General features: G+C 34.4%; 4 protein-coding genes across 6 annotated transcripts in view; 2 read left to right on the top strand and 2 right to left on the bottom strand.

Annotated features, from left to right (window-relative positions):
* The first annotated feature begins 4,802 nt into the window (after positions 1-4,802).
* LOC144573720 (pentatricopeptide repeat-containing protein At5g42450, mitochondrial-like) lies at positions 4,803-6,492 on the top strand. Its single transcript, XM_078323475.1, has one exon. It carries the CDS (start codon positions 4,898-4,900, stop codon positions 6,470-6,472), a length of 1,575 nt encoding a protein of 524 aa, XP_078179601.1. The 5' UTR covers positions 4,803-4,897; the 3' UTR covers positions 6,473-6,492.
* Positions 6,493-6,994: 502 nt separating this feature from the next.
* Positions 6,995-9,135, bottom strand: LOC144573680 (uncharacterized). Of its 2 annotated transcripts, none has more exons than XM_078323456.1 (6): positions 8,958-9,135; positions 8,652-8,706; positions 8,466-8,516; positions 8,022-8,113; positions 7,840-7,917; positions 6,995-7,491 (listed from the first exon to the last, which is right to left on the bottom strand). In XM_078323456.1, exons 1-6 carry the CDS (start codon positions 9,008-9,010, stop codon positions 7,338-7,340), a joined length of 483 nt encoding a protein of 160 aa, XP_078179582.1. In that variant the 5' UTR covers positions 9,011-9,135; the 3' UTR covers positions 6,995-7,337. The 2 variants fall into 2 exon arrangements, with proteins under 2 accessions (XP_078179582.1, XP_078179589.1); XM_078323463.1 differs by having other exon boundaries at positions 8,652-8,734; positions 8,907-9,039.
* A 2,764-nt stretch (positions 9,136-11,899) lies between these two features.
* LOC144573670 (Protein-tyrosine phosphatase-like, PTPLA) lies at positions 11,900-14,278 on the bottom strand. Its single transcript, XM_078323448.1, has 9 exons — positions 14,146-14,278; positions 13,968-14,053; positions 13,842-13,889; positions 13,405-13,493; positions 12,985-13,038; positions 12,801-12,868; positions 12,635-12,684; positions 12,435-12,532; positions 11,900-12,345 (listed from the first exon to the last, which is right to left on the bottom strand). Exons 1-9 carry the CDS (start codon positions 14,202-14,204, stop codon positions 12,241-12,243), a joined length of 657 nt encoding a protein of 218 aa, XP_078179574.1. The 5' UTR covers positions 14,205-14,278; the 3' UTR covers positions 11,900-12,240.
* Positions 14,279-20,530: 6,252 nt separating this feature from the next.
* Positions 20,531-23,360, top strand: part of LOC144573654 (putative jasmonic acid carboxyl methyltransferase 2) — a 39,274-nt gene continuing 36,444 nt past the window's right edge. Inside the window, exons 1-5 of one of the 2 annotated variants that reach the window (XM_078323440.1) lie at positions 20,531-20,735; positions 20,967-21,211; positions 21,338-21,491; positions 21,987-22,253; positions 22,337-22,805. In XM_078323440.1, coding sequence (XP_078179566.1) covers positions 20,643-20,735; positions 20,967-21,211; positions 21,338-21,491; positions 21,987-22,253; positions 22,337-22,750 — 1,173 coding nt within the window. In that variant the 5' untranslated portion in view covers positions 20,531-20,642 and the 3' untranslated portion in view covers positions 22,751-22,805. Of the gene's footprint in view, positions 20,736-20,966; positions 21,212-21,337; positions 21,492-21,986; positions 22,254-22,336; positions 22,806-23,360 lie in introns of those variants that run through there. The other variant, XM_078323436.1, reaches the window with a different exon arrangement.

Below are 23,360 nucleotides of genomic sequence, written 5' to 3'. Positions count from 1 at the left end.
GGTATGCCGAGTGAGGAACTACTGCGAGGATCACTATGTTGCTGACATGTACCGTACCGATTACCTTGCTTCCACTTGGGGTGGATCTTTCCATTCTTATCCCGATCAGCACGAGTGGCCTGCATATGTCGGTGATAGAATACTCCCTTCAGAAGGATGGATAAGGAAGGGGAAGAGGAGACACAAACGTGCTATAATGACCATGGACGAGATGGGTGGTAGGAGGCCATCGGGAAATCAGGCTCGCCGTTCCGTTTCTGACAGGCGCAACGCAGGTATGTAGCATTTTTCGGAATTCATTTATGATTTTATTATATTACTAACTGAATTGTATTCTTATTTTCAGATGCCATAAACGCGCACAACGAAAGAGAAAATGCTAGAGTTGTTGCTGAAGCAACTGGTAGAACACAACCCCCCCCTCCTCCGAGCCAATCATCTAGTAGCCAAGCCTCTACAAGTAATGTCGCACCTGCAGCTCATACCAGTACAACTAGTCGTTTGTTAGGTTTATTGAGACGTCGTGGTAGGGGCAGATAAACTTGCTATTTTGCTTGTGTGAACTTTTTTGTTTATTGTAATATATTTCTGATTGTAGTATTTTTACTATGGGACCGCTGTATTACATTGGCGCGCATATTTTATGTTGTTTGCACTTTACATTTCGTTATTGTAACACAGTTTAATAATACAATTAAAGTTGAACAATATAATTAAAAGCGTAACAATATAATTAAAACCGTTAGATGTTCAATCTATTATAAAATATGCTTGGAGACCAAATTTTACATTTTTTGACATACTCATAATATTTTATTTTTTGACATACACATATACATAAACCCTAAACTTTTTTCACAAAATTATTCAAATCAAAATACTAAGATTTCTCTAAAAAAAAAAAAAAAAAAAAACACACACATGAGGCGCCCTTCTGTGTGGCGCCTCACTTGTGCTTTGGGCCGCCCCAGGGGGTGGCGCCTCACAGGCTTTTTTGGGCCGCCCGAACCCCAGGCGGTCAGGGCATTTTTAAAAAAAAATTGGGAGCAGGGGCATTTTTAAAATTTTGATTTGTTTTAGGGATATTAATAAAAATCGCCGTCTTTTTACTGCTTGTTGGTAAAATGCCTACATATATATATAGTTCTTTACTGCTCGAAGCAATCAAAAGGTATTTCTGATATAGGATGATTGACTTGTCCAAGGAAGCTTAAGAAAGCATTTTACTACGTAAATTTATTCCTAATTTATAGGATTGTGTAATTTCAAGTTTAATATTTTAAGATATGTACTAAAAGAAATTGTAGGAAATAATTTTACTCTTCTATGTAGGCATGTAGATTGTAGGAAATAATTTTTTTAATATTACATTTCTATTTGTGTTTAATCGTTTTGTAATATCTTAGATACTTTTGTTCTGTTTCAAAGGGGGTAGATAACTAATTAATGTTTTGGGTCTTTCATGGAAAGAAGCCCTACAATATTGCTTCAATGGGTACATAGGTGTTATTTTCAACTCCACCATAGAGAAATATAGAAGAAAAGGGGTAAATTCACTGAAAAGCACCCCAAAAAAAATGGTCTTGGGCTTGGGCTCGGGCCGGATTGAGTTGTGCTGTTTGGGCCATCGCATGGGCACGATACTAGTTTGTTATTATAAAAACATAGTTGCAAAAGAAAACAAAGCATAGATGAAATAACACAATTTAATCTAATATGAGTGAAGCCTATCATCGTTTTTTTAAGATGGTCCAGGGGTCTAATTGAACTGAACACAAGAGAGTCGAGGGAAACATTGAATGAAATGCAAGAGTTCATGGGATAAAATACCAATTTTCCTCGTTCACCTCCTTCTCCTCTCTTTGCTACTCTGGAAGCATCGATGTCATGAACGAGTTATAGAGGTAGGCAACTGGAAGCGTTGATGTCACTGGAACCGCCTAGAGCGAGAGAGAAACACGGAGGAAACTGGGATATTTTTTTTCCATGCGTTCTCTCCAAATAAAAGCAGGAGGAAGGAGATTAACGGGAAGGAAACATTAGAAGAAGAACAGGACATCTCCATTGCAAACAGAGGGGTAAAATTGTCAATAGTATTTTTAAAATAATTAAATAAAAGGTTAAATAAAAGAATGGGAATATAAGAAAGAAAATCAGACTTTTATGGAGATATTGGATATAGGGAAAATTTCCAGTGTATTCATCTAAAATTTTAAAATAGCCAATTTCTCCGTGAATAGTACATAATATCCAATATACCCATATAAACTCAACTTTTTCTCTTATATCTCCATTCATTTATTTTATCTTCTATTTAATTATTTTAAAATTTATATTGACCAATATACTCTCCCTTTCTCTTCCCCTTCTCTTTCACAGTCCCAAATGCGTTTTACTTGAGTTTTTTCGTCACAATTTTGTTCTCTCTCTTCTAACTATCATTTTCTTCCATTGACTTTTGGACTCCCTTTCACACTCTTCTCCCTTTAATATTATCTCCACACTACTACTCACCTGTCACACTTCTTCTCCTTTCCAAACATGAAGATAATTTTATTCTCCTCCTCTCCTCTCCTTTTCTTACTGAGCTAATGAAGGAGAGGTGACCTTCTCTCTCTGTCTCTAAGATATGGAATGCATGCTCAGTTGGGAGGATTGAAGAACTGCCTCACTCTCTCCATGCCTGGCCGTTTAGACTCCTCGTTAAATTTAATTTGGTTTTCTAATTTTCATATTAATTTGTTTCAACTTCAACAGATAATGTGATAAAACCAGTGTTCTAAATAGCGCGCTATAGCGTTTTTGGACCCTAAACGCTAAGCTATGGCATCAAAACACGCTATAGCGTGTAGCGCAAATAGCGCGCGCTATGCAACATGAGCTATTTTTTTTTTTTTTCAATTTATATGGGTTTTAAATAAAGGCTCAGATTGGATTTTAACCGTGATTTTTTTTTACGTACTAACTTTACATTAAACTATTAATTATTAAATGAGAGATCTATCAAACGAAATCAAATAAGGAAGCTACAGCGTGCTATGCAACATGAGCTGGGTTTTTTTTTTTCAATTTATACGGGCTTTAAATAAAGGCTCAGATTGAATATATTAAGATATTTTTTGAAGTAACAAAATGATATTTACTATATGGTAGTTTGAATATTTTGAATAGATTAAGATAGTTAATTATGCCATGATGTCTAGGTTATTTTAAAATTTAAAAAGAAAAAAGATAAATTATGAGATTATGTCATGATGCTAAATATATTTTGAATAGAAAAAGATCGATAGTTTATGATATTAGTATTACTATGGATATTTTGAGTCGCAAGTTGGACTTTGTGTTGGTTCAATATGAATATTATAATTTTTTAATCAATTTGATGTTATTTATTGTTGTATGAGACTTAGATAATGTTGATATTTAGTACAAATATATGATATATTTTTCTAAAAATAAAAAAATGCTATGTAGCATAGCTTTCGCTATAGCTTTTTTTGTAGGCTTCCCACTATGACAGGATAAACGCTATTTAGAATCTTGGATAAAACCATACAAAAAAGAAATGAAAAAGATAATGTGATGAGAGAGAGATATGTGATTTTCAATTTAGCTTAATTTTCGAAGTTCATGATTTTTGTTTGATATTTTTAGCTTACTAATCACTTGAAATCATGAGGTAAAATATGGATTCCTTTAGCTTATTAACTCTTGTTCATATTTAATTGATACTTGGTTAGTATTGTTTCTTTCTAAAGAGGAATTTGACTTGAGAAATTAATTTTGATTTGGTCAAACTTTTCTTTTTAATTTCGGCTTTTGATTCTTTGTATTAAAATCTTTACTGTTCTAATAAATGCAAAATTGCAAAAGTGGTACCCTTTTTTTTTTTTTTTACCTAACCCGGATTTGACCTTTTTGTTTCTCTTTATAAGAAATGCACATTAATTAAATTAGAGATGAACAGCTGAAGCAAAACAACCATTTGAACTTATCAGTTTTCATGCAAAATTTAGGAAAAAAAATCTCTTTTCTATAAAATGAATTAACATGTGTATTCAATTCATACTGGTGAATCCATTAAGCTCGAACCGTTATGTGATCCAAATCAAATCATTTGAAAAACTTAATTTGATGTCAAAGATGGATTTCGATCATTTAGACTGGTACTGTAAAATCTTTAGGTATTCTAATAAATGCAAAATTGCAAAATGGTACCTTTTTTTACCTAATCCAGAGTTTGATCTTTCTGTTTCTCCATTTAATAAAATGGATTATCTGCTTCAAATCAAATCAGTTGAAAACTTAAATTCGTACCAAAGATGTATTTCGATCCATTAGACTGGTACTGTCAATCGGTACAAGGTGGCATATGGTATCAAGCTATGGAGATAAAATTAAAGGAAGAAGAGTGTGAAAGAGAGTCCAAAAATCAATGGAAGAAAATGATAGTTAGAAGAGATAACAAAATTTTGACGAAAAATCTCAAGTAAAATGTATTTGGGACTGTGAAAGAGAAGGGGAAGAGAAGGAGAGAGTATATTGGTCAATATAGATTTCAAAATAATTAAATAGAAGATAAAATAAATGAATGGGAATATAAGAAAAAAAGTTAGTTTGTATGGGTATATTGGATATTATGTTATATTCATGGAAAAATTGGCTATTTTGAAAATTTAGATGGGTACATTGAAATTTTTTCCTTGGATATAATGGTACCTCTATCGGGATATTGGCTATTTTAAAGTTTCATATGGGTACACAGGAAATTATCCCCGAGCTCAAAAGTTAAGTTAATGCAGAGGATACGGATTCGTATCGAAACAGCCCCTGAAAAGTGTTACCAGAGTAACCAGACGGGCGAGTGCAGTGAAGCAAAGACTCATATAGCATCCGTATGATAACATCACTTGTCAAATCCCTCAGGCTCCCACAGTTAAACTCTCTCCATGATCTAATCCTCCTATCTAATTCAGGAAATTCTCTCAAATCGTTACTCGAGACCGAGAAATTGCACGCTCAACTCCTTAAATTCGGAGACCTTAACCAGCTTCCCCGGCTTTACCTCAACTGCGGTGCATTAACAATTGCTCGCAAGCTGTTCGAGGAAATAACCAACTGGGACTTGGTTTCAGCCACATCTATTATTGGTGCCTTTTCTCGTTGCAATTGCCATCATGACTCTATATACATGTTCTCTCACCTACTTTCCACTGATGCTAGACCCAATGAGTTCACTTTTAGCACTGCAATACACTCTGTGTCTGCTCTGTGCGACATCAACACGGGGAAACAACTCCATGCATGTGCAGTAAAGATGGGTCTCAACTCAAATTTGTATGTTGGAAGCTCTCTTCTTAACCAGTACACCAAATTGGGATCCATACAAGATGCCCGAGGTGCATTTCGTGATATTCATGAGCCTAATGTCGTGACTCGCACCACGTTGATTAATGCTTATTTGAAGAACAAAATGTTTCATGATGCCCATAATCTGTTCCAAACAATGCCTGAGAGGAATGTTATATCATGGAATTCCATGATTGCTGGTTTTAGCCAATTTGGTCTGAACGAAGAATCTGTAAATCTTTTTGTAGAAATGTGCAGACAAGGGGTCCCACCAAATGCCGAAACTTTCCCTTCTGTTTTTACTGCTGTTGCTAATATAACTGCTCTTGGCTGGGGTAAAAGTTTTCATGCATTGGCCATAAAGTATCTGGGTAATAAACAAGTTACTGTGTATGTTGCCAATTCACTTATCAATTTTTACGCAAAATGCAGTAACTTGGAAGACAGCATGCTAGTGTTCAACAGGCTCGAGAACAGAAACACTGTTTCATGGAACTCGATCATTTGCGGATATGCCCGTAATGGGAAGGCCAAGGAAGCATTGCAATTGTACAAAAAGATGAGGGATCTTAGCATTAAACCAAATGATTACACACTTCATGGGTTGCTGTTTGCTTGCAACCATGCTGGTTTGACAGAAGATGGATATCGGATTTTCAGATTAGTAAAAAAGGAGCAACCTGAAATTTTGAAACCAGAGCATTATGCTAGCCTAATTGACCTTTTTTGCCGGGCAGGACGGTATGATGATGCGAAGCGGGTTTTAGAAGAAGAGGTTCATTTTGAACCAGGTATTGGGTTCTGGAAAGCCCTTACCGGGGGCCATCGGATTTATTACAATAAAGAAGTGACGCAACTTATTGCTCAGAAGATTAAGGAATTGGGTCCAAAAGATTCTTCGTCATATGTACTTTTGTCAAATATGTACTGTGCGATTGGTAAATGGGATGATGCATCTCAAATTAGGAGAGAGATTAAGGAGAAAGGCATGAAGAAAATTACTGGGTCTAGCTGGATTGAGATTAAGAATGAGATTCATGTTTTCTCTAACGGGTATTGTACACATCCTCAAAACGAGGAGATTTACATGATGTTAAATTTTTTGAATCAATATTTGATGTAAAATTATTCTGAACTGCTCGAACCGCTAATTACACCGACTGCTTATGTTGTTGTGTCTTATTATAACTTCATCCAGAGCTGTGGGCAAATATCCATGAAATGGAGATGATCCCATGCAAGTATCATATGCATATTTGTTCGTGTATTAGGTCCGTACAAGCACAGAAGCATAGTATTGTTGCATACTAGCATCAATTAGTCTTTCCATTTCTATTTTATATTACGTATATGATATGAGCATATTTATTCAAAATCGCAGCCGAAGGAGCCTTGGTGCTAAAGACGTGAGATCCGTAGAGAACGAATTTTGTCTATTCAGTTCAGCAAGTGTTTATATGAGTTTACGAGCTTATATTTATAGAGGTCTTAGGAAGTTGGACACAACTGATTGTATACTAATTACAACTATTTACATTTCAACTGTCAGTAAATCATAAATTCTAGAGATTGCCAAGTACCCAACAAATCATAAATTATAGAGATTGTGAAGATCTCTTGTATAAATCATTAGTCTGCATAATCATTCATTTAGAAAGCAACGTTATTGAGGAAGATGCACATATATTATACAAAAAACAGCTAAAGAAACTCATTATACACAGTCATCTGTAAAAATCAATTGAAACTTGGGAAGGTTCAAGATAACAACACCCAAGTAAATGCATGCACTTCTTCACCAAAAAATTGAGAAGCAAAGCTCCTCATCGGCAAAAGTAATCAAAATATCTTTTTGGTGATTATTGCACATGAAAAGATAGTTTTACAACCAAAAGAAAAATAAAAAAAATGACACAAAATCACTATGGTAAAGCAAATTTCAATCATCTGGGCCCCACTTTTTGTTATTAAAAATACTTATTTTTTCATTACTCTTCTGATCCTGATGGAGGTGTCTTGGGGGCTTTAGGAGAAGCCCAGAACTGACAGGCCTTTGACCTGGCCCACGGGTCCATTGGCTGTGGAGGCGGTTGTGGTCTTCCTGGTTTAGCCTCTCTCAATTCATTTTCTCTATCCACAAATCTGTGGGTATTAGACAATACATTATATTATTTTGTGGATATACTACTGGTCTAATGTTCCAACAGTCTGAGAAGGTACAACCAGCTAAATATATGGCGTTTACATTTACCAAGGACCAATGTACCATAACACATCCGGTTCACTGTTTTTTCAGAAAAGAAGAACTATAACAGTCAATTAATCAGTAGTTAATTGCTTTTGGATATCCTTGAATTTAAAAAGTAGGATGATTGAAAGTTTCAAATAAAAGCTTAATTTTCTGTACATCATTTGAAAAGCCGAACACCATTGAAAAGCGTTTGCAACAAAAACTATTCATATCTAAGAAACTCAAAAAAGGAAACATACTCAATGTATGCCATTGGAGCTGCATCTCCCACTCGAATCCTAGTTCGTAATATTCTTGTATATCCTCCTGCTCTATCTCTGTTACATTTACATCATGATTTTTACATCTCTGGCAACAATGTTATAAGATATGTATTTCACATGCAGCGAAAAAACAATACAATTCGTAAGTTAATATTTACTTGTATCGGTAAGCAAGTTCAGTGAACAACTTATGAAGAACATCATCTCCACGCACAAAAGCAGCAGCCCGCCTAGATGCATCCAATGTACCCTAATTTTTTTTTCATATAGTTTATCTGGATAAGCTGGGGTTGAATACAATGAATAAGTGAGACATGGGAAAAGGCTTGGTATCTAAGTAAATCTTATACAAGATTAATCCAGGCACAATTAAAACTGACATGACGTACAAAGAAATAGGTAAGAAATGCCCAGGGATATTGTCTATTTTCACTAGAAATCTGGTAAAGTAATTTAAGATTTCAAGGAACCCACTGCTATCTCTGAGAATTTCATATAAAGATAATACTCTTATAAGACACCCTGATATGAAATTAGACCAATCCAAAGCACACTTGAGAGCAAAACTAATAAATTAAATCTGAATAGCAAAATAAAAGCACCTCTTTTCCAAGCTGCACCATGTTATCAGCAACCCTACGCACTTCCTTTGCCTGAGAGGATAACAACAGGTAACAAAAATACCAATTAGTATCAACTTATTACCCAAAAAGTAAACGCCCGCCATGTGCTTGAGCAAATGCCAAGCTCAAATAAAATCACCACAGGAAATGAGAGAAAGGAAGTACCTTAGCAATAGTAGTTTCGATGCGTTCGTGCTTCACCAGCTGTGACACCATTGTCCTACAAAATAATATAAGGAGATTTTCAACTGATCTTTTTTGGAATAAAGTGGTTATCCCACCGATTTCCATTACCAGAAACCAATACTGTCACAAGAACCGGTACAAAACCTCTGGTACCAAGTCCCCTATTACAAAACAAATTACCAGAATTAGACATTCATAGTTCAACTGCATACTACTACTCATTAGATTTTCAACGGATCAATTAGCAACAACACACTAATTCGAGAGAGAGGTAGAGAGAGATACTTGAGCATGGAGACACGGTGGGCCGCATTGCGACCTAGCTTGCGGTGAGGCATAGCGGCGGCGATGGGTGGAGGGATCGAGCGACTTGCCGATCGAGAAAGAGAAGGAGCAGCAGTGAGGGTTCTGGACCTTTGGGGTTTTGGTAGCTTGTTGGAGCGGAGCTGATTCGGGTCGGGTTCTGCGATTGCAAGGGAAAAGATTAGCTGTCCTTAAACAGGCCATGACTGGGCCCATTACCGATTGAGCCCGTTGGTTTTGAAGCTGCGGGAAAATAGTTCTATCTTTTTCTCTTTTTTGTGTGTGTGTGTGTGTGGCGGGGGGGGGGGACCAGAACAATTTATTTCGGGCAAGGATGTAATAGATGCTTCTTTTCTTTTCTTTTTTTTCCGAAAGCCGTAGGTGTTTTCATTGAATTAAAATATTCTTACATCAAATCTAACATGTCCTCGTGGAATTAAGCTAAAAAACAAATAGAACATGAAAACTGCAAGGCACTGGAATCCTAGTCATAGCTTCTTACAGTAGGAAATATGACATCTAGCTACATAAAACAGAAATACCTAATGTAAGATTGAATTTAAGAAACTGGATCCCGTGATCAGAGACTGTTGCCGATGTGACCACATATCCCTATTGTGTAAGCTCCACTTACGGGTGGCAAAAAAGCTCGTAGCTTGTGGCTTGATCGTGACTCGCTCGCTTGTTACTGGACCGAGCTATTAACGAGACACTCGCAATGAATGAATGAATACAAGTAGGGACTGGGTTATGCCCTCGTTTGATTAATTGGTAAAATATTACAAAAGTTTTGTAACAATAAAAGAAAAGAGAATAAAAATAAAATCTATCCAAAGAAAAGAAAAGAAGTAATCCTAGGCTCAGAAGTGTTGAGCTAGCCTAGTTGACTGGAACTTAGAAAAATAAAATAAAAAATAAAGATTAAGAAAGGAAAAACAATAAGCAAAAACAGTTGAAGCTGTGTAGCACTACTGGTATCTGTGCCAGTTGCTCTCTCATTCATGTTTAGTTTCATATATGGCTTATTCTGCACTGTTCCTGTATCTCTTGCACTAGCTGTGTCACCTCCTTACAGTTTCCTCTAAAGATTTTCGCACATCTTTCGCACCATATTACAAATTGAGCTGTTAGTAGTATTTCACTGCTCTGCCTTGTGTACTCAGTCTGTACCAGTGCCTCTATTGCATCTTGAATTGGCATATTGATACTCAAAGTCCGGTTTGTCTCTCTGTATACGCTAATCGACATTGCACATTCTATGAACAAATGTACTGCTGATTCTGAATCCAACTTGCACATCACGCACCTGTTCGCCATTTGCCAACCTCTCTTCATGAGATTATCAACTGTTATTAGTCTGTTGAGGGACAGTTACCATGCAATACTTGCATTCTTGGTGGTACCGCCAATTTCAATAGCTTGTTCCTGCTGATTCGTATTCTTGGCATGTTTTTGAGTGCATAGTATGCCGACCTGACAGTGAACTGACCGGATTCTTCCCATTTCCAGATAGCACCAACGGATCCCATTTCCTGTCTTATTGGGTTCAATACCAGTAAGTAGTTCAGTTGATGCAGCTCATCCACCGCTTCTTGTGATAAGTCATCTCTGAATTCGTTTCTTATATCAGCACCTTCCAACACTTTCGCTAGTGTGATGAATCCACTGATTGCAAATGTGTACAGTGTAGGAAACTGGTATTGCAATATTCCAACTCCCCAGTCCTCATGCCAGAAAGCAATCCTTTGCTCATTCACCGGTACTCTTTTAGTTGAAATTCTCATGAACTGTGATATTAAAAGGGAAATGATGTATCACAGTTCTAGTTGACATTTTCATGGTACCGTAAAAGAACTGTGATATCGAATACAGATCCTCCCGTAAAACAAGGATCCCCTTTTTTAATTGGACATCACAGTTCATGAGAATGTCAACTAATACAGTCCTCATGACAGTCTTTCGGTACTCTTTTAATAATCCACCTGATAATCTCCACCTACTAAAGTCCAGTTGTCCATAGTCTATAGATGTATCATTTGGACAACTGGAGTTTAGTAGGTGGACAGTTCCTAGTTGGGCTGATATCAGATGATGAGAATGATGGATGATAGGACTAAACCTCGAAAGGGGCTTTTGAAATCTCGAATTATCGAAAGATATGTTAAGAAGCCCATCACCCACATTATACTGGTAAAGCTGGGACATTGTTTTATCTTTACATTGGATGCTAATATTTCTTTCCTTTTCAAAAATGGCATCTATACTGCGGTAGATATAAGTGGGATCCTCTAACCTCTTCCTCACCAATTAATTAATTATATATAAAGATTTCATTTTTCCTGTTATTTGTGAACTTGTGATGATTAGTTTTGATTTAGTAATAACATCTATCCCATATCTAAAATTTCAGACCTGCCTCTTCAACTACTATTTGTGCATTTCAAAGCATTGCAAATTAGTGGAAAAAATAAACAATGTCATCTCAGCATAATTTAAACAAAAATAAAAAATAAAAAAATTGGAACTTTGGAACTTTGGATAGCTCTGAGATGGAATCACAAAAAGATGGATGGATATTCAGGGTGTGCTCCAATTGGAGTTATGCGGAGGGAGAGGAAGGAATAAACACTGTGTAGAGGGGAACCGTGACTCAGACCGCAGCTGTCCGAAGAGTTCACCTGCTTCAGAACAGACAAAGCAGAGAGGAAGTGGAGATGAACGCGTACTGTGCGGAAGTGAATGCGTAGTGATTTTTGGCGACAATCTTCATCCCCAAATCGGGGGTACAGATTCAGGGTGCAAACACTTCCTTCCCCTTCCATTAATGAGGGTTCACCCTCAATTGTGGAGCACACCCTCAGTTACCATATTGATTTTGCCCAAAAGAGTACAGTGACAAATTTTTTCAAACAAATTCCACACACAGTTTACAAATTGATATCGTAAATAACGCAATATTTAAAATTATATCCTATTTTATCCGCAGCTCTTATGAATATTTACTACTGAAAGAAACACCAAGATAGAGTCATATATAACCGCACAATAACAAGACAGTCGCGGTTTGATTTAAGAATAGGCAATTTGTGCAGTTCCCATTGGTATAAACCCCTACTCACAATCTACAAGCATGTTATTTCACTGGTCCTGCAATCTTTTGAAGCTGACAACATGGTCCCACCCATGTTGCCCAGAATTTACTTGAGCGAAGTGAATTTCAACATGCATGCATAATTCCCAGTGAAAACAATACAAATTTATATTCTTACAGCTTCTTTCTTCCCTCTTTCTTCTTCAGTTTTGACCTCCTTTGCTTGAACAAATGGAGATACAGCTTCAGCCAAAGAAAGGGATAACACACCAGAACTGCCTGTTACAAACAACACTATAATCTTGAGAAAGGTAAAATAAGATTGAAGATATTAAAATGGCATATATATATTTCACAGGGGCATATACCACAAGGAAGGAGTAGTAGCTGAATGCAAATTTATCGAAGAAGTCAGAATAGAGGCTTCTCTCCTTAACATATGAAAGTGCTTGGTACATGAGCCACACTGTACCATCCATATACTTTAGCATCAGTAGCATAGAAATATAAATTTAGCCCTGCAAATGATAAGTATATGCAGATACCAGTATGAAATTTCTGGACTTACTTTCCCCAGGACCAATTCCAATTGGGTATAGAAAAATAAATGCTGTATACCTGTGGAATATAAGTAGAATGTTAGATTGTTTCATTCTCACACATAAAAACTTTATACAAAGTGAATTTTTTATTGATCAGTTTTTTAGGAATTCAGTTCACATAAGATTATGAACCTGAAGTAGGTAAGCCATGAAGGGCAAACTTTTAAAATGCTTAATGCATAATGTGAATATCTTATCACCTGTCAAATAGAGAAAAAAAAAAAAATAACCTCCAACGCATCATGCACTGTCAAATAATTATCTGAGTTGATATGTGTTACAATATGTAAATGTTGAGTTAGTTGTTTAATGGTACCTCTGATAAGCTCCACGCAGTAAATGTTATGAAAACTGATGGTAGACTCTGAACCTGTAATTTGTAAACACAACTATATTAAGACACGGGCAATTTTCTTTTGAAGTAGTAGGTCAAAAGCCTACCAAAGTGTCATTAAAAATACTACATGATTAAAATAGACCAATATAGTGATTAGTGAACCAAACTCAGAACCCTAGTAAGGTTAGATAGTTTCAAAAACATGAATTACAATTAGCCCACCAAGCTATTGTACAGCTCAAAATTCACGTAAAACACTTTAATTAATTGCACGATTTTCTTCAAAGCCTAGATTTTTTATTAGTCAGCCATTTGCATCAGATTTTCAATTAATAAATGAACTGCAAAATAATTGTCAATTTGTTTAAAATATAGTGAATTGAGCAATAAAAGTATCACCTCTGGAATCTGGCGAACAATGGCAAACAAGAAATGAGTCCTTCCACCCCATTGCATCAAGGTTAGCAAGAAACTAGCAGGAACCAGTCCTTGTACCAGAAAAAAGAAAAAAATCGTTATAAAGTAAAAATATCCTCTAGGATTGTACATCTAAGTTAGCTTATGTTAACAAAAGCCGTTTATATGTTTGCATCCTTGAAATATAAGTATAACTATGTTAATGTGAAGTTAATAAGCACCTTTTCAACATCAATTTTAATTATAACTTTAATATTCAAAGGAAGGACAGTATCAGTTTAAAACTTCAAATTAGGGACTGATGTCAAAATACAGAACTCTGCAAGGCTAAAATAAGATAAGAATTAACTGATTTTTTTATTCATAGCATTAAAAAAAAAATTAAAATGGGTGGCATTGGAGAATTAATAATTGTTTACCGACAACAGCATGTATGGTCTCGAGGAAAGAGACAGCTTGCAACAAACCTATGAAAAACCAGCAATTATAAATTAAATAACAACACATAACAAAAAACCCAAAAAAGAGAGGAAGAAAACACATACAGACAAGATCTCCAGCAGTGGCGTAGGCTCCATGAAAAGATCTAGAAGCGGAAATGCTGAGAAAAATCTTAATTAGCACAATCAACCTGAAAAGATACAGAAATGAGAGACCATATATAACAGTGAAATTTCATACAAAAAACCTATTATTAGTTAGAGAAGAACTATAATAGAGTACCAGCCGAAGTATTGCAGAGAATTGTAAGCAAGAAGATAGAGTTGAGAGAGACGAGACATCTTGAAATCGGGCAGCGATATGTTGCTATGCTGTAAAGCTGTAGAAGGCTAGAAGCCGCACAAGAGAGAACGAAATCATCCCCTTGGATGTGGGCGTCGGATATAGGCCACGTCGATTGGGTCCTTTTGAGCCGTGCGATCTAACGGCTCAGATTTTTTTCTTCAAATATTGACTTTTTTACTGTTATATAATATTGATTTTTTTTTTTTCAAATATGCTTACAAGAGAGAGTTTAGTAAGCACAACTTTAAATGTTTAAAATTAACTTTAAATGATAAATTATGAAGTTTCGAATTTATGTAATATAAAGTCAAGTGATAAAAAATAAACGTTTTATAAGTTGCTTTATATATTCATTTTTTTTAATTATTTTTTTGACTGATTGATCTTGTACTAAATGAATTTGAAACTTTCAAAATTTTATATGTACATGCATTACTCATGAAGTAGATAGATTTCAACTGTTTGGATTCGTCTTTTAAAGCAGGGTCGGACTCAGGTTGAGCCAGCCTTTATGAAGATATATAAGCCCGGACCAACTTAGCCCTCATTTGAATTTTTTTTGTTCCTCTCTGGAATTTTGATGTGCAATTTGAATTAAATTTAGCATTAAAATTAGAATAATTTTTTTAAATTCAGATTGGTAATTTTTTTTTATCTAGTATTTGATTAGCTAATAAGTTTGAATCCAATTTGCTATTTTTTTGCTCTTTGACGAAAATTCTAAATCCGTCTTGATTTAAAGCCAATTCGATAAATTTTTAAAGTTGTATTCATCAAACTCTCTTGATAAGTACATCACATTCTTGCTTTGCTCTCTATAATAGTGTCTTCTTGAAATTTTACAAAAATATCAATTACCGCTTCAAGTTTTATATTTTTGAACATTTTTTGTTAAGTTCTTCGTAGATATGGTCTCAAGGTCAAGGTCAAGATTATATGCTTTAGTTTTAGTATGATAATTTATTTCGAGTTGATGTAGTTGGGACAATCAAAGATTTGAACTTTGAGGGAATTTGATGAGCGTGAATTTGACATATATTTAATTAGAGTTTTACTCTCATATTGGATCAAATTCCTTTTATTTAGTTAGGTTTTCTTATAAAATTGGGTTATCGTCATAGTTTTCATAGTATTTTGTGTAGAAACGATGAAGTGGAGTATACTGAAGAGCAATCAATAAAGAAGTGAATAACAAAGCATGAAAATTTGACCAAGTCCTAAAAACATATGGAGCACACACTTTGTATAATTTTTAGACACTAAATTTTAATATGGAGGAAACACAAATGTGTAAATATCTTTGTGAGTTTTCAAGAGAATTTTATTTCACATCAATCTGAGCTAAAGTGATAAAGTAGTGATAAAAATATTAACACGTGCCATGCTTCTGCGGGCCTCGAAAGTCTTTGTAGGTGTATCAAAAGACTTGTTGCCGACAAATGAATTATTCGGTTCGGTTGGGCGAGATCAAAAATTCGTGATTCAGGTATAATTTGGGTATAATTCAGGAATGATTCGGAATTATTCGGATCAGAAATCTCAGTTCTGCAAGGGAGCAAAAAAATAAAAAACCAAAAAAATAATTGTGTTCTTTCTGGTTAGCAAAAAAATTCGAAATTTCTATTTTTTTTAAAAAAAAACATAACTTTCCGGTTAGTGATTAACCGGTTATATTTCTTGTGTTCAGTTATTGGATAACCGGACATTTATCCCAAATCCGATTATTGGATAACCGGTTTAGATAAATTTCGAATTTCAGTCGGAATCTGGATATTTTTTTAAATTTTATTTATTTTTTAATATAAATAAAAAAATCGGCTAATGTACCCATCATCTTTATATTCAGTGCAGAATAAATGGAGCTTTTTTTTTTCTCTTTAATAAAAGATGCACATAAAGAGGTTACCTTTGACCATCAAAGATAGGGACTAATTAAAGTAATAACAATCAATCATTTGCAGTGTCGGTTCTTAATAACAATCAATCATTTGCAGTTTGCAGTGCCAGTCCTAAAGATTTTGGGGTTCAGAACGGGAGAAAATTTTGGACCCTTTACATATACAAATTTTTTATGAAATCGACTAATACACTTCCATAAGTATGTCAACACTATATGCCTATTAAATCATTTTTGCATTTTTAAAGTCCAAACAGTCAATTCGAACCATTCAATATGATATCCATATTAAAACGTGCTTGGAGACCAAATTTTATATATTTTTAAATTTATTTTACTATTTTTTAAGATAGATAGAAAATCTATTGATTCAGAAGATTTTGAACTATAAAAAACAATGGTTTTCTACCTAACTTAAAAAATAGTAAAAAAATTCAAAAAAAAAATGTAAAATATGGTCTCCAAGCACGTTTTAATATGGATATCATGTTGAACGGTTCGGAACAACTATTTGGACTTTTAAAACACAAAAACGACCTATAAGCATATGATATTGAAGTACTTATAGAAGCGATTAGCCGGTCTGATTTTGTATTGATATGCCAATATATCATATCTATTTATAGAAAAAATTTTGCCCTTTATATATACAAAATTTGGACCCTAATGTTTTATTTATTTTTAATATATACAAATTAATATTTTTATATATATACAAACAAATTTTTTTTAGAGCCCCTTGGATCTTGGAGTTCGGGGCGGATGTTTTATACCTTGGTTAATTCTGACGCAAATGCATCGATATTTTATTATAAAAACATCTATGACCCGCTAATATTTTATACCCTAATTAATCCCAACACAAACACATTCATGTTTTAATACAAAAACATCAATGTTTCTGTAATAAGATCGATATGGGCGTCGTCACATCTTTTTAAAGTTTAAAAAAAAAAATGTAGCAACCGCTGAAAATCTCAGCAGTTGTCTTGCTACTAGGGGTGAGTAATGAGCGAGCATGAGCGAGTTAGGGTATGCTCGTGCTCGCTCATTTAATAAATGAGCGAGTTGTTAAATGAGCGAGTTCAAGCGAGCGAATAAATGAGCGAGTTGGAAATGAGCGAGTTTTAAATGAGCGAGTTATGAGCGGCTCATGAGTTATGAGTACTAAAATTTAATAAATTGTCATAATTCAATTAAATAGAATAATAACAAAAAAATCAACGGTATTACAAAAATAGAATAATAACAACATAAACTAATAATAGCATCAACAAACAACAATCAACAAAAACTACACCAGCACAAATAAAAATCCAACATAAATCCAAAAACATATACTAACAACAGCACACTGTTTTGAGGCGTCTGTTTAAAAAAATAAATAAATGTATAAACTATGAATATTTGGGATTGAATGTGGCGGCGGGATTAGATGTGGCAAATTTTAAATGAGCGAGTTATGAGCGAGTTGGGGCATGCTCATGCTCGCTCATTTAATAAATGAGCGAGTTTAAGTGAGCGGATAAATGAGTGAGTTCAAGTGAGCATTTAGTGAGCGAGTTATGAGCGGCTCACGAGTTATGAGCAATTTACTCACCCCTACTTGCTACCATGTTTTTAAGACAACAATTGATCATAATAATCTCATCAGCAGTACTCGTCTTGAAGATTACCGTCCAGGTTCTGAGTGCATGGTAGGGGTATTTTAAAAAAAAATATTGTGAACATTTGTGAACTTTTTTTATTTAATTGAGGATATGAATAAATAATTTATATGATCCTCGTGTCGTGTCATGCCTAAAATAATAATCGAATAAAGTAAACATTTCAGTAACTCAGAATTAACACGCATCGATAGATATATATCTTCAGTACATATAATTGCATGAATTTTAATTAGTAAACTATCTATCTGTCCAATATAACACAGCTATTATTTTAATTACTTGTTTTTTTTTACAAAAATATATTATTGTAAAAATACTAAAATAATATTGTCCAATGATATCTCCTGAAACTTAAATGATTTGCATAATCCACGGAGGAGATAAACATGGTCCCATTCCATGTTCACGTACGTACACGTATCACGTGGGTTCACGAATGGCGAACTATAGATCCGGATTTCCTGTTCATCGTTGAAATAAAATGCTATACACAAAACGTATAATATCCATAATTTTATACGGCAGGAAAGAAACTGCGGTATTTAAAGGCATCTTGATTCTTATGATTTTTGTAAAAAAATATATTTCTTTTTTATTTATGGTTCCTAAAAAAAAATTCCAACACCACGGACAAAGTCAGACATTCGAACTATGAGGATCAATCATATAATATTTTCCTGCGAAGAATGGCAGTCATTCATACTATTTCATGACATTTTATAATAAATAATATACAAAAATATACATTAGTATATATATTTTAAAAAAAATGAGGATCAATTGACCTCCATATTGCTTTACTACATTCGCCTCTGCACAACACAAATGTGACTCGAATCCAGATTCTTATGTGGGAGAACTCATGTCTCTCTGTCTCCGTCTCTCCCTCTGTACTCTTTGTGTCTCTCTCTCTGTCTCCGTCTCTCCCTCTCCTCCGTGTCTCTCTCTCTCTTTCTCTCCGTCTCTTCCTCTCAAAGCCGAGCCTCTCGCAACTCCGGCTCAATTGTGTAAGTTTTTAATTTTTTTATTGTTTCAAAAATTAATTAATGGTGTTTGTATATTGTTTTACAGTTTTGATGACATCTCGCTCAAGTTACTTAATCATCCGGCCGATCAACTATCATGGTATTAGCTTTATCTAATTTTCTCATTATTATACTTTTAAAACACATTTTTTTGTATTTTTTATTGGAAAATGTTTTTCCATCTAATTGTTACCTTTGTTTTTGTTTTTAGGGTCTTTTTTAATCTCAAGTGATGTGATTGCAAAAGAGGTAATTATTGATTTTTTTATTGTTGTGCTTTACATTAATTGCATAAATGTGTATATTGCATAAATGTGTGTTAATTGAAGAAATAGCCCAATTAGTCACTTGTATGTTTGTTAATTAATTTTTTTTTGGATTTAAATTTCTTGTTATAATATGTAATGCTTCACAAAACTTTGTATGAAGTACATGAATTTTTTGTAATAGTTTAAGATGTGTATGATAATTAATTTAGAATGAGTATATGATATTTAATTGATTATTGCTTCTTACTGTGCAAAAAAAAAAAAAATTTAGGATGCTGGCCAGCAATATATAAATGGAAGCTGGTCAAATAAATAAAAATATTTTTTTTAGCTTCAATAAAACATCAGGATCGGTTTTCTATAAAAACAGATCTTGATAGTACGTATCTGGATCGGTTTTTATTCAAAAACCGATCTAGATATGTAATTTAAAAAAAAAATTCGAAAAAACTATCAAGATCGGTTTTTATATAAAAACCGATCTTGATATGTAATTTTTAATTAAAAAAAAATTCGAAAAAACTATCAAGATCGGTTTTTATATAAAAACCGATCTTGATATGTAATTTTTAATTAAAAAAAAAATTCGAAAAAACTATCAAGTTCGGTTTTTATATAAAAACCGATCTTGATAGTACGTATCTGGATCGGTTGTTATGTAATTTTTTAAAAAGAAATTCGAAAATACTATCAAGATCAGTTTTTATCTAAAAACCGATCTTGATAGTACGTATCGGGATCGGTTCTTAGTTAAAAACCGATCTAGATAACAACTATTAAGATCGGTTTTGTTAAAAAACCGATCCTAATAGTTTCTATTTGGATCGGTTCTTTAAAAAATATAAAACCGATCCTGATAGTATCAGTATCGCCTTCAACAGGATCGGTTGGATTCCAATACTGATATGTGTATATAACCGATCCTGATTCCATATTTTCCACTAGTGCCTTATCCATCTGCTCTACGCAGTGTTGACAGATTTTTGCATTTGAAGCTCCAGCACAGGGAGAAATTAATGTTGATATCGTGTCATGAATAGTAGTTAGTTAATTTGAATTTGATTTACATGCATGTGATCAAGTTTTTATGTATTGTGATCAAACGTGACTGATCATGTTAATATGATTATTTTATAGTCATGTTTAACTTTTTTTTTCGAATTTTAACTTTATTAAGGAAGAATAAAATATATATAAAACATTATAAGAAATTGCAATATAAATAATAACATAAATTTTAAGTTATTTTTGTCACTAGTTTGTAATTGCATTTGGTCATGTGTTGTGTCTCGTGCCGCGTGGTGTAGACCGATTCACATGTCATATCATATCATTATTTCAGCACACGAATGAACATGAGGCACGCATTTTTGTACGACAAAATTGTGTCGTGCCATGACATATACAATCACGACGCAACTTTGTTACATAGTTTCTATTTCTCTCGTAATAATATGGAGTTATAGATATGTAACTATATATATATGGAGGTGTAGAGAGTTGTACAGCGCATCCTCCCGCTAGCTTAATTAGGTTCTCTTTCTTGGCCGAAAGAAAGAAAGGAAAAAAAAAAATGGCCGGAAGTGAGCAGGTGCAGCTTCAAAGAGTTCTACGCATGAACAGCGGTGTCGGTGAGACAAGCTATGCCAAGAACTCAACCATGCAAGTACGATTTGTTTCGTTCTCTCATAAAAAAAAAAAAAAAAAAAAAATCATGTTTTTAATTTTGTGATCCCCTCATGCGCGCATGTTTGATTTTGATTTGATATTACATTAATTTGACAAAGTCTCTTCAGTCTTATTATAATCTTATGTCTTAATTACGTGCATCCACAAATATACAAATATACAATTAAGATGAGAGTTGATATTTTATAAGCATTATTTCTATAAGCAGAAGGTTATTGCATCTTTTACAAAGTCAATGAGGAAGGACCTAGCGAGAGACTATTACCGGGACCACCTGTCAGACAAGGTGGTCATAGCTGATTTGGGCTGCTCCACCGGGCCAAATGCAATACTGATGGCTTCTGACGCCATCCAATCGATTATCTCCGTGTGCTCTGATCTCGGTCATCCACCACCGGAGTTCCAAGTCTTTCTAAATGACCTTCCATGGAATGATTTCAACTCTATCTTCAGGTCTGAAATGAATCTTATTGCAGATTCAAAATATTTCATTGATTAATTTCGTATTACTTGATAAGCTACCATCTCGTATGTGCATGGCAATTAACTAACAATTCATATGGATGCATGTATAACTAGATCACTGGGGGATTATTATTTGTCCCAAGGCGGGGACACAGAGGGACAGCTTTGCTTTATTTTGGGTGCACCTGGTTCATTTTACGGTCGCCTTTTCCTATCAAGGAGTTTGCACTATGTGGTCTCTTCTTCTAGTCTTCACTGGCTCTCTGAGGTAGCAATTTTATAGTTTTAGTATAGTATATATATATATATATAATGTTTGGCACTTGCTGTCACTTGAAAATATATGGATTTGGAAGTTGGGAGTGAGATGATGATGTATTACATAGTATCTAATTTTGTTATTATGCAAAAGCTAGCAGCTATGTATTATTATATATGTATTTTGAACAAGGATGTGTTTTCTAGTTATTTATATTTGATGGATAAATGTATTGACAACGCTGTTTTGGTTTAATGCAGCGTACGGGTCATGTGTTCATTTCATTCTAACTCCAGTGTTTGTGCATTGAATGAGTCAAAACATAGTTGTCAATATCTTTATCATATTTGACAATCTGTTTGGAAAAAAAGGAAATGATGAAAAGTATGTCTTTAATTAATTTGTTAAAATGTCAGAACAAAAATAACAAATAGGTAGATCTTTTGATACTTTCTCGTTGTAATTGTCCCCCCCCCCTTCTTTTTTTTAAACTTTTGTCTGAAGGTCCCTGAAGTGCTCCAAGAGGGAAGCGTAGTCAACAAAGGAAGGATATGTTTATCCAAGACAAGTAATCCAAGTGTATTTGACGCCTACAAAAATCAATTTCAAGCAGGGTTCTCCTTGTTTCTAAAGTGCAGAGGAGTAGAGATGATGAAAGGTGGAGTAATGGTGCTAACATTTATGGCTAGGAGAGGATCAGATCCCACTGCAGAGGAGGATTGGTATATGTGGGAACTATTAGCAGTAGCTCTCATGGACTTGGTGTCTGTGGTACACACACACTTAATTCTTTTTGTCTTTTTTGGATTTAACACAACATATCATTGAACTTTTGTATCATTAATTAATTTTAGGGTTTGATTGAGGAACAAAAGGTGGATTCCTTCAATGCGCCTTATTATGCACCCTCCATGGATGAGGTTGAACAAGAGATCATAAATGAAGGCTCATTTGCTATAAAAAATATAGAACACTTCGAAGCAAGCTACGATGCACTGTTAGATGATCAATACTTTGAGGAAGAAAAAGAAGAAGAAATAACCCAAAACACATCCAATGGCATCCAGTTCTCGCATCTAAAAGCACATCATTACGCTGAGTTGACAGCTCGGACGAACCGGGCTGTCCTCGAGTCGATGATAAGAAACCATTTCGGAGGAGAGATAATGGAAGAACTGTTCAAGAGGTATTGTGATTTGTTAGAAGAATACTACTGTAGAAACAAGGCAGAGCTGACTAATATGCTTGTTGCTGTGGAGAGAAAGTAAAGCTTATGTGATGATGTCATTTGAGCTGTAATAATGTTGTTTCATTTGTGCAGGAGAGCTTATCATATTGTGGTAATTAATACAAAAATACATAATAACTATCGATTGTAAAGTATAATCAGTGTCGGTTGTAAGTCCGGCACTAATGTCACTGACACTGATGATATTGAACATCAGTGTTTGTTAAACAACTGTCACTAATGTTATATTTCAGTGCCGATTGTAAAGCAAGGATCGACACTGATGATGTATTATGTACGTAGTAGTGGCTTGTGAAATAAAGAATTCTGTCCAGTTATATTTTTATTACTACTTCATAGTTGAATTTAAAGCACACACCAAATGATAATGGATTCCGCATCCAACAAACGAGAATTAGAATTCTCTTTCTAGTCAGTTTAATTTGCGGACAGAAACGTGAAAATTAATCGAGAATAGAGATGATTTGATGGGACTTTAGGGGCGTTAAATCCCGCTAACAAATCGCAGGATCCGGGATGAAAGGTCGTTTGCATCCTTGTCTTCTCCAATAAGGAAAATTCTTGATGAGAAAAATGAGGCCTAAAAGAAGGCAGATCAACAGGATGTTGTGAGAAAAAAGATGGTAGCA

This window comes from Carex rostrata, chromosome 2, assembly GCF_964058835.1.
Source record: "Carex rostrata chromosome 2, lpCarRost1.2, whole genome shotgun sequence".
NCBI classification, from domain to species: Eukaryota; Viridiplantae; Streptophyta; class Magnoliopsida; order Poales; family Cyperaceae; genus Carex; species Carex rostrata.
The sequence above is the reverse complement of the archived record's forward strand: the minus strand, read 5'-3'. Positions and strand labels throughout refer to the sequence as shown.

What these genes read in the sequence shown, in the direction of transcription:
- LOC144573720 (XM_078323475.1), top strand. Translation starts at nt 4,898, where the DNA reads ATGATAACATCACTTGTCAAATCCCTCAGGCTCCCACAGTTAAACTCT.
- LOC144573680 (XM_078323456.1), bottom strand. Translation starts at nt 9,010, where the DNA reads ATGCCTCACCGCAAGCTAGGTCGCAATGCGGCCCACCGTGTCTCCATG. An exon ending in CACCGTGTCTCCATGCTCAA is followed by an intron (nt 8,707 to 8,957) that starts GTATCTCTCTCT and finishes ATTATTTTGTAG; the next exon opens with GACAATGGTGTCACAGCTGG. An exon ending in TGGTGCAGCTTGGAAAAGAG is followed by an intron (nt 8,114 to 8,465) that starts GTGCTTTTATTT and finishes AAAAAAAATTAG; the next exon opens with GGTACATTGGATGCATCTAG.
- LOC144573670 (XM_078323448.1), bottom strand. Translation starts at nt 14,204, where the DNA reads ATGTCTCGTCTCTCTCAACTCTATCTTCTTGCTTACAATTCTCTGCAA. An exon ending in CTGCGTGGAGCTTATCAGAG is followed by an intron (nt 12,869 to 12,984) that starts GTACCATTAAAC and finishes TCTATTTGACAG; the next exon opens with GTGATAAGATATTCACATTA. An exon ending in TGGAATTGGTCCTGGGGAAA is followed by an intron (nt 12,533 to 12,634) that starts GTAAGTCCAGAA and finishes TGGATGGTACAG; the next exon opens with TGTGGCTCATGTACCAAGCA.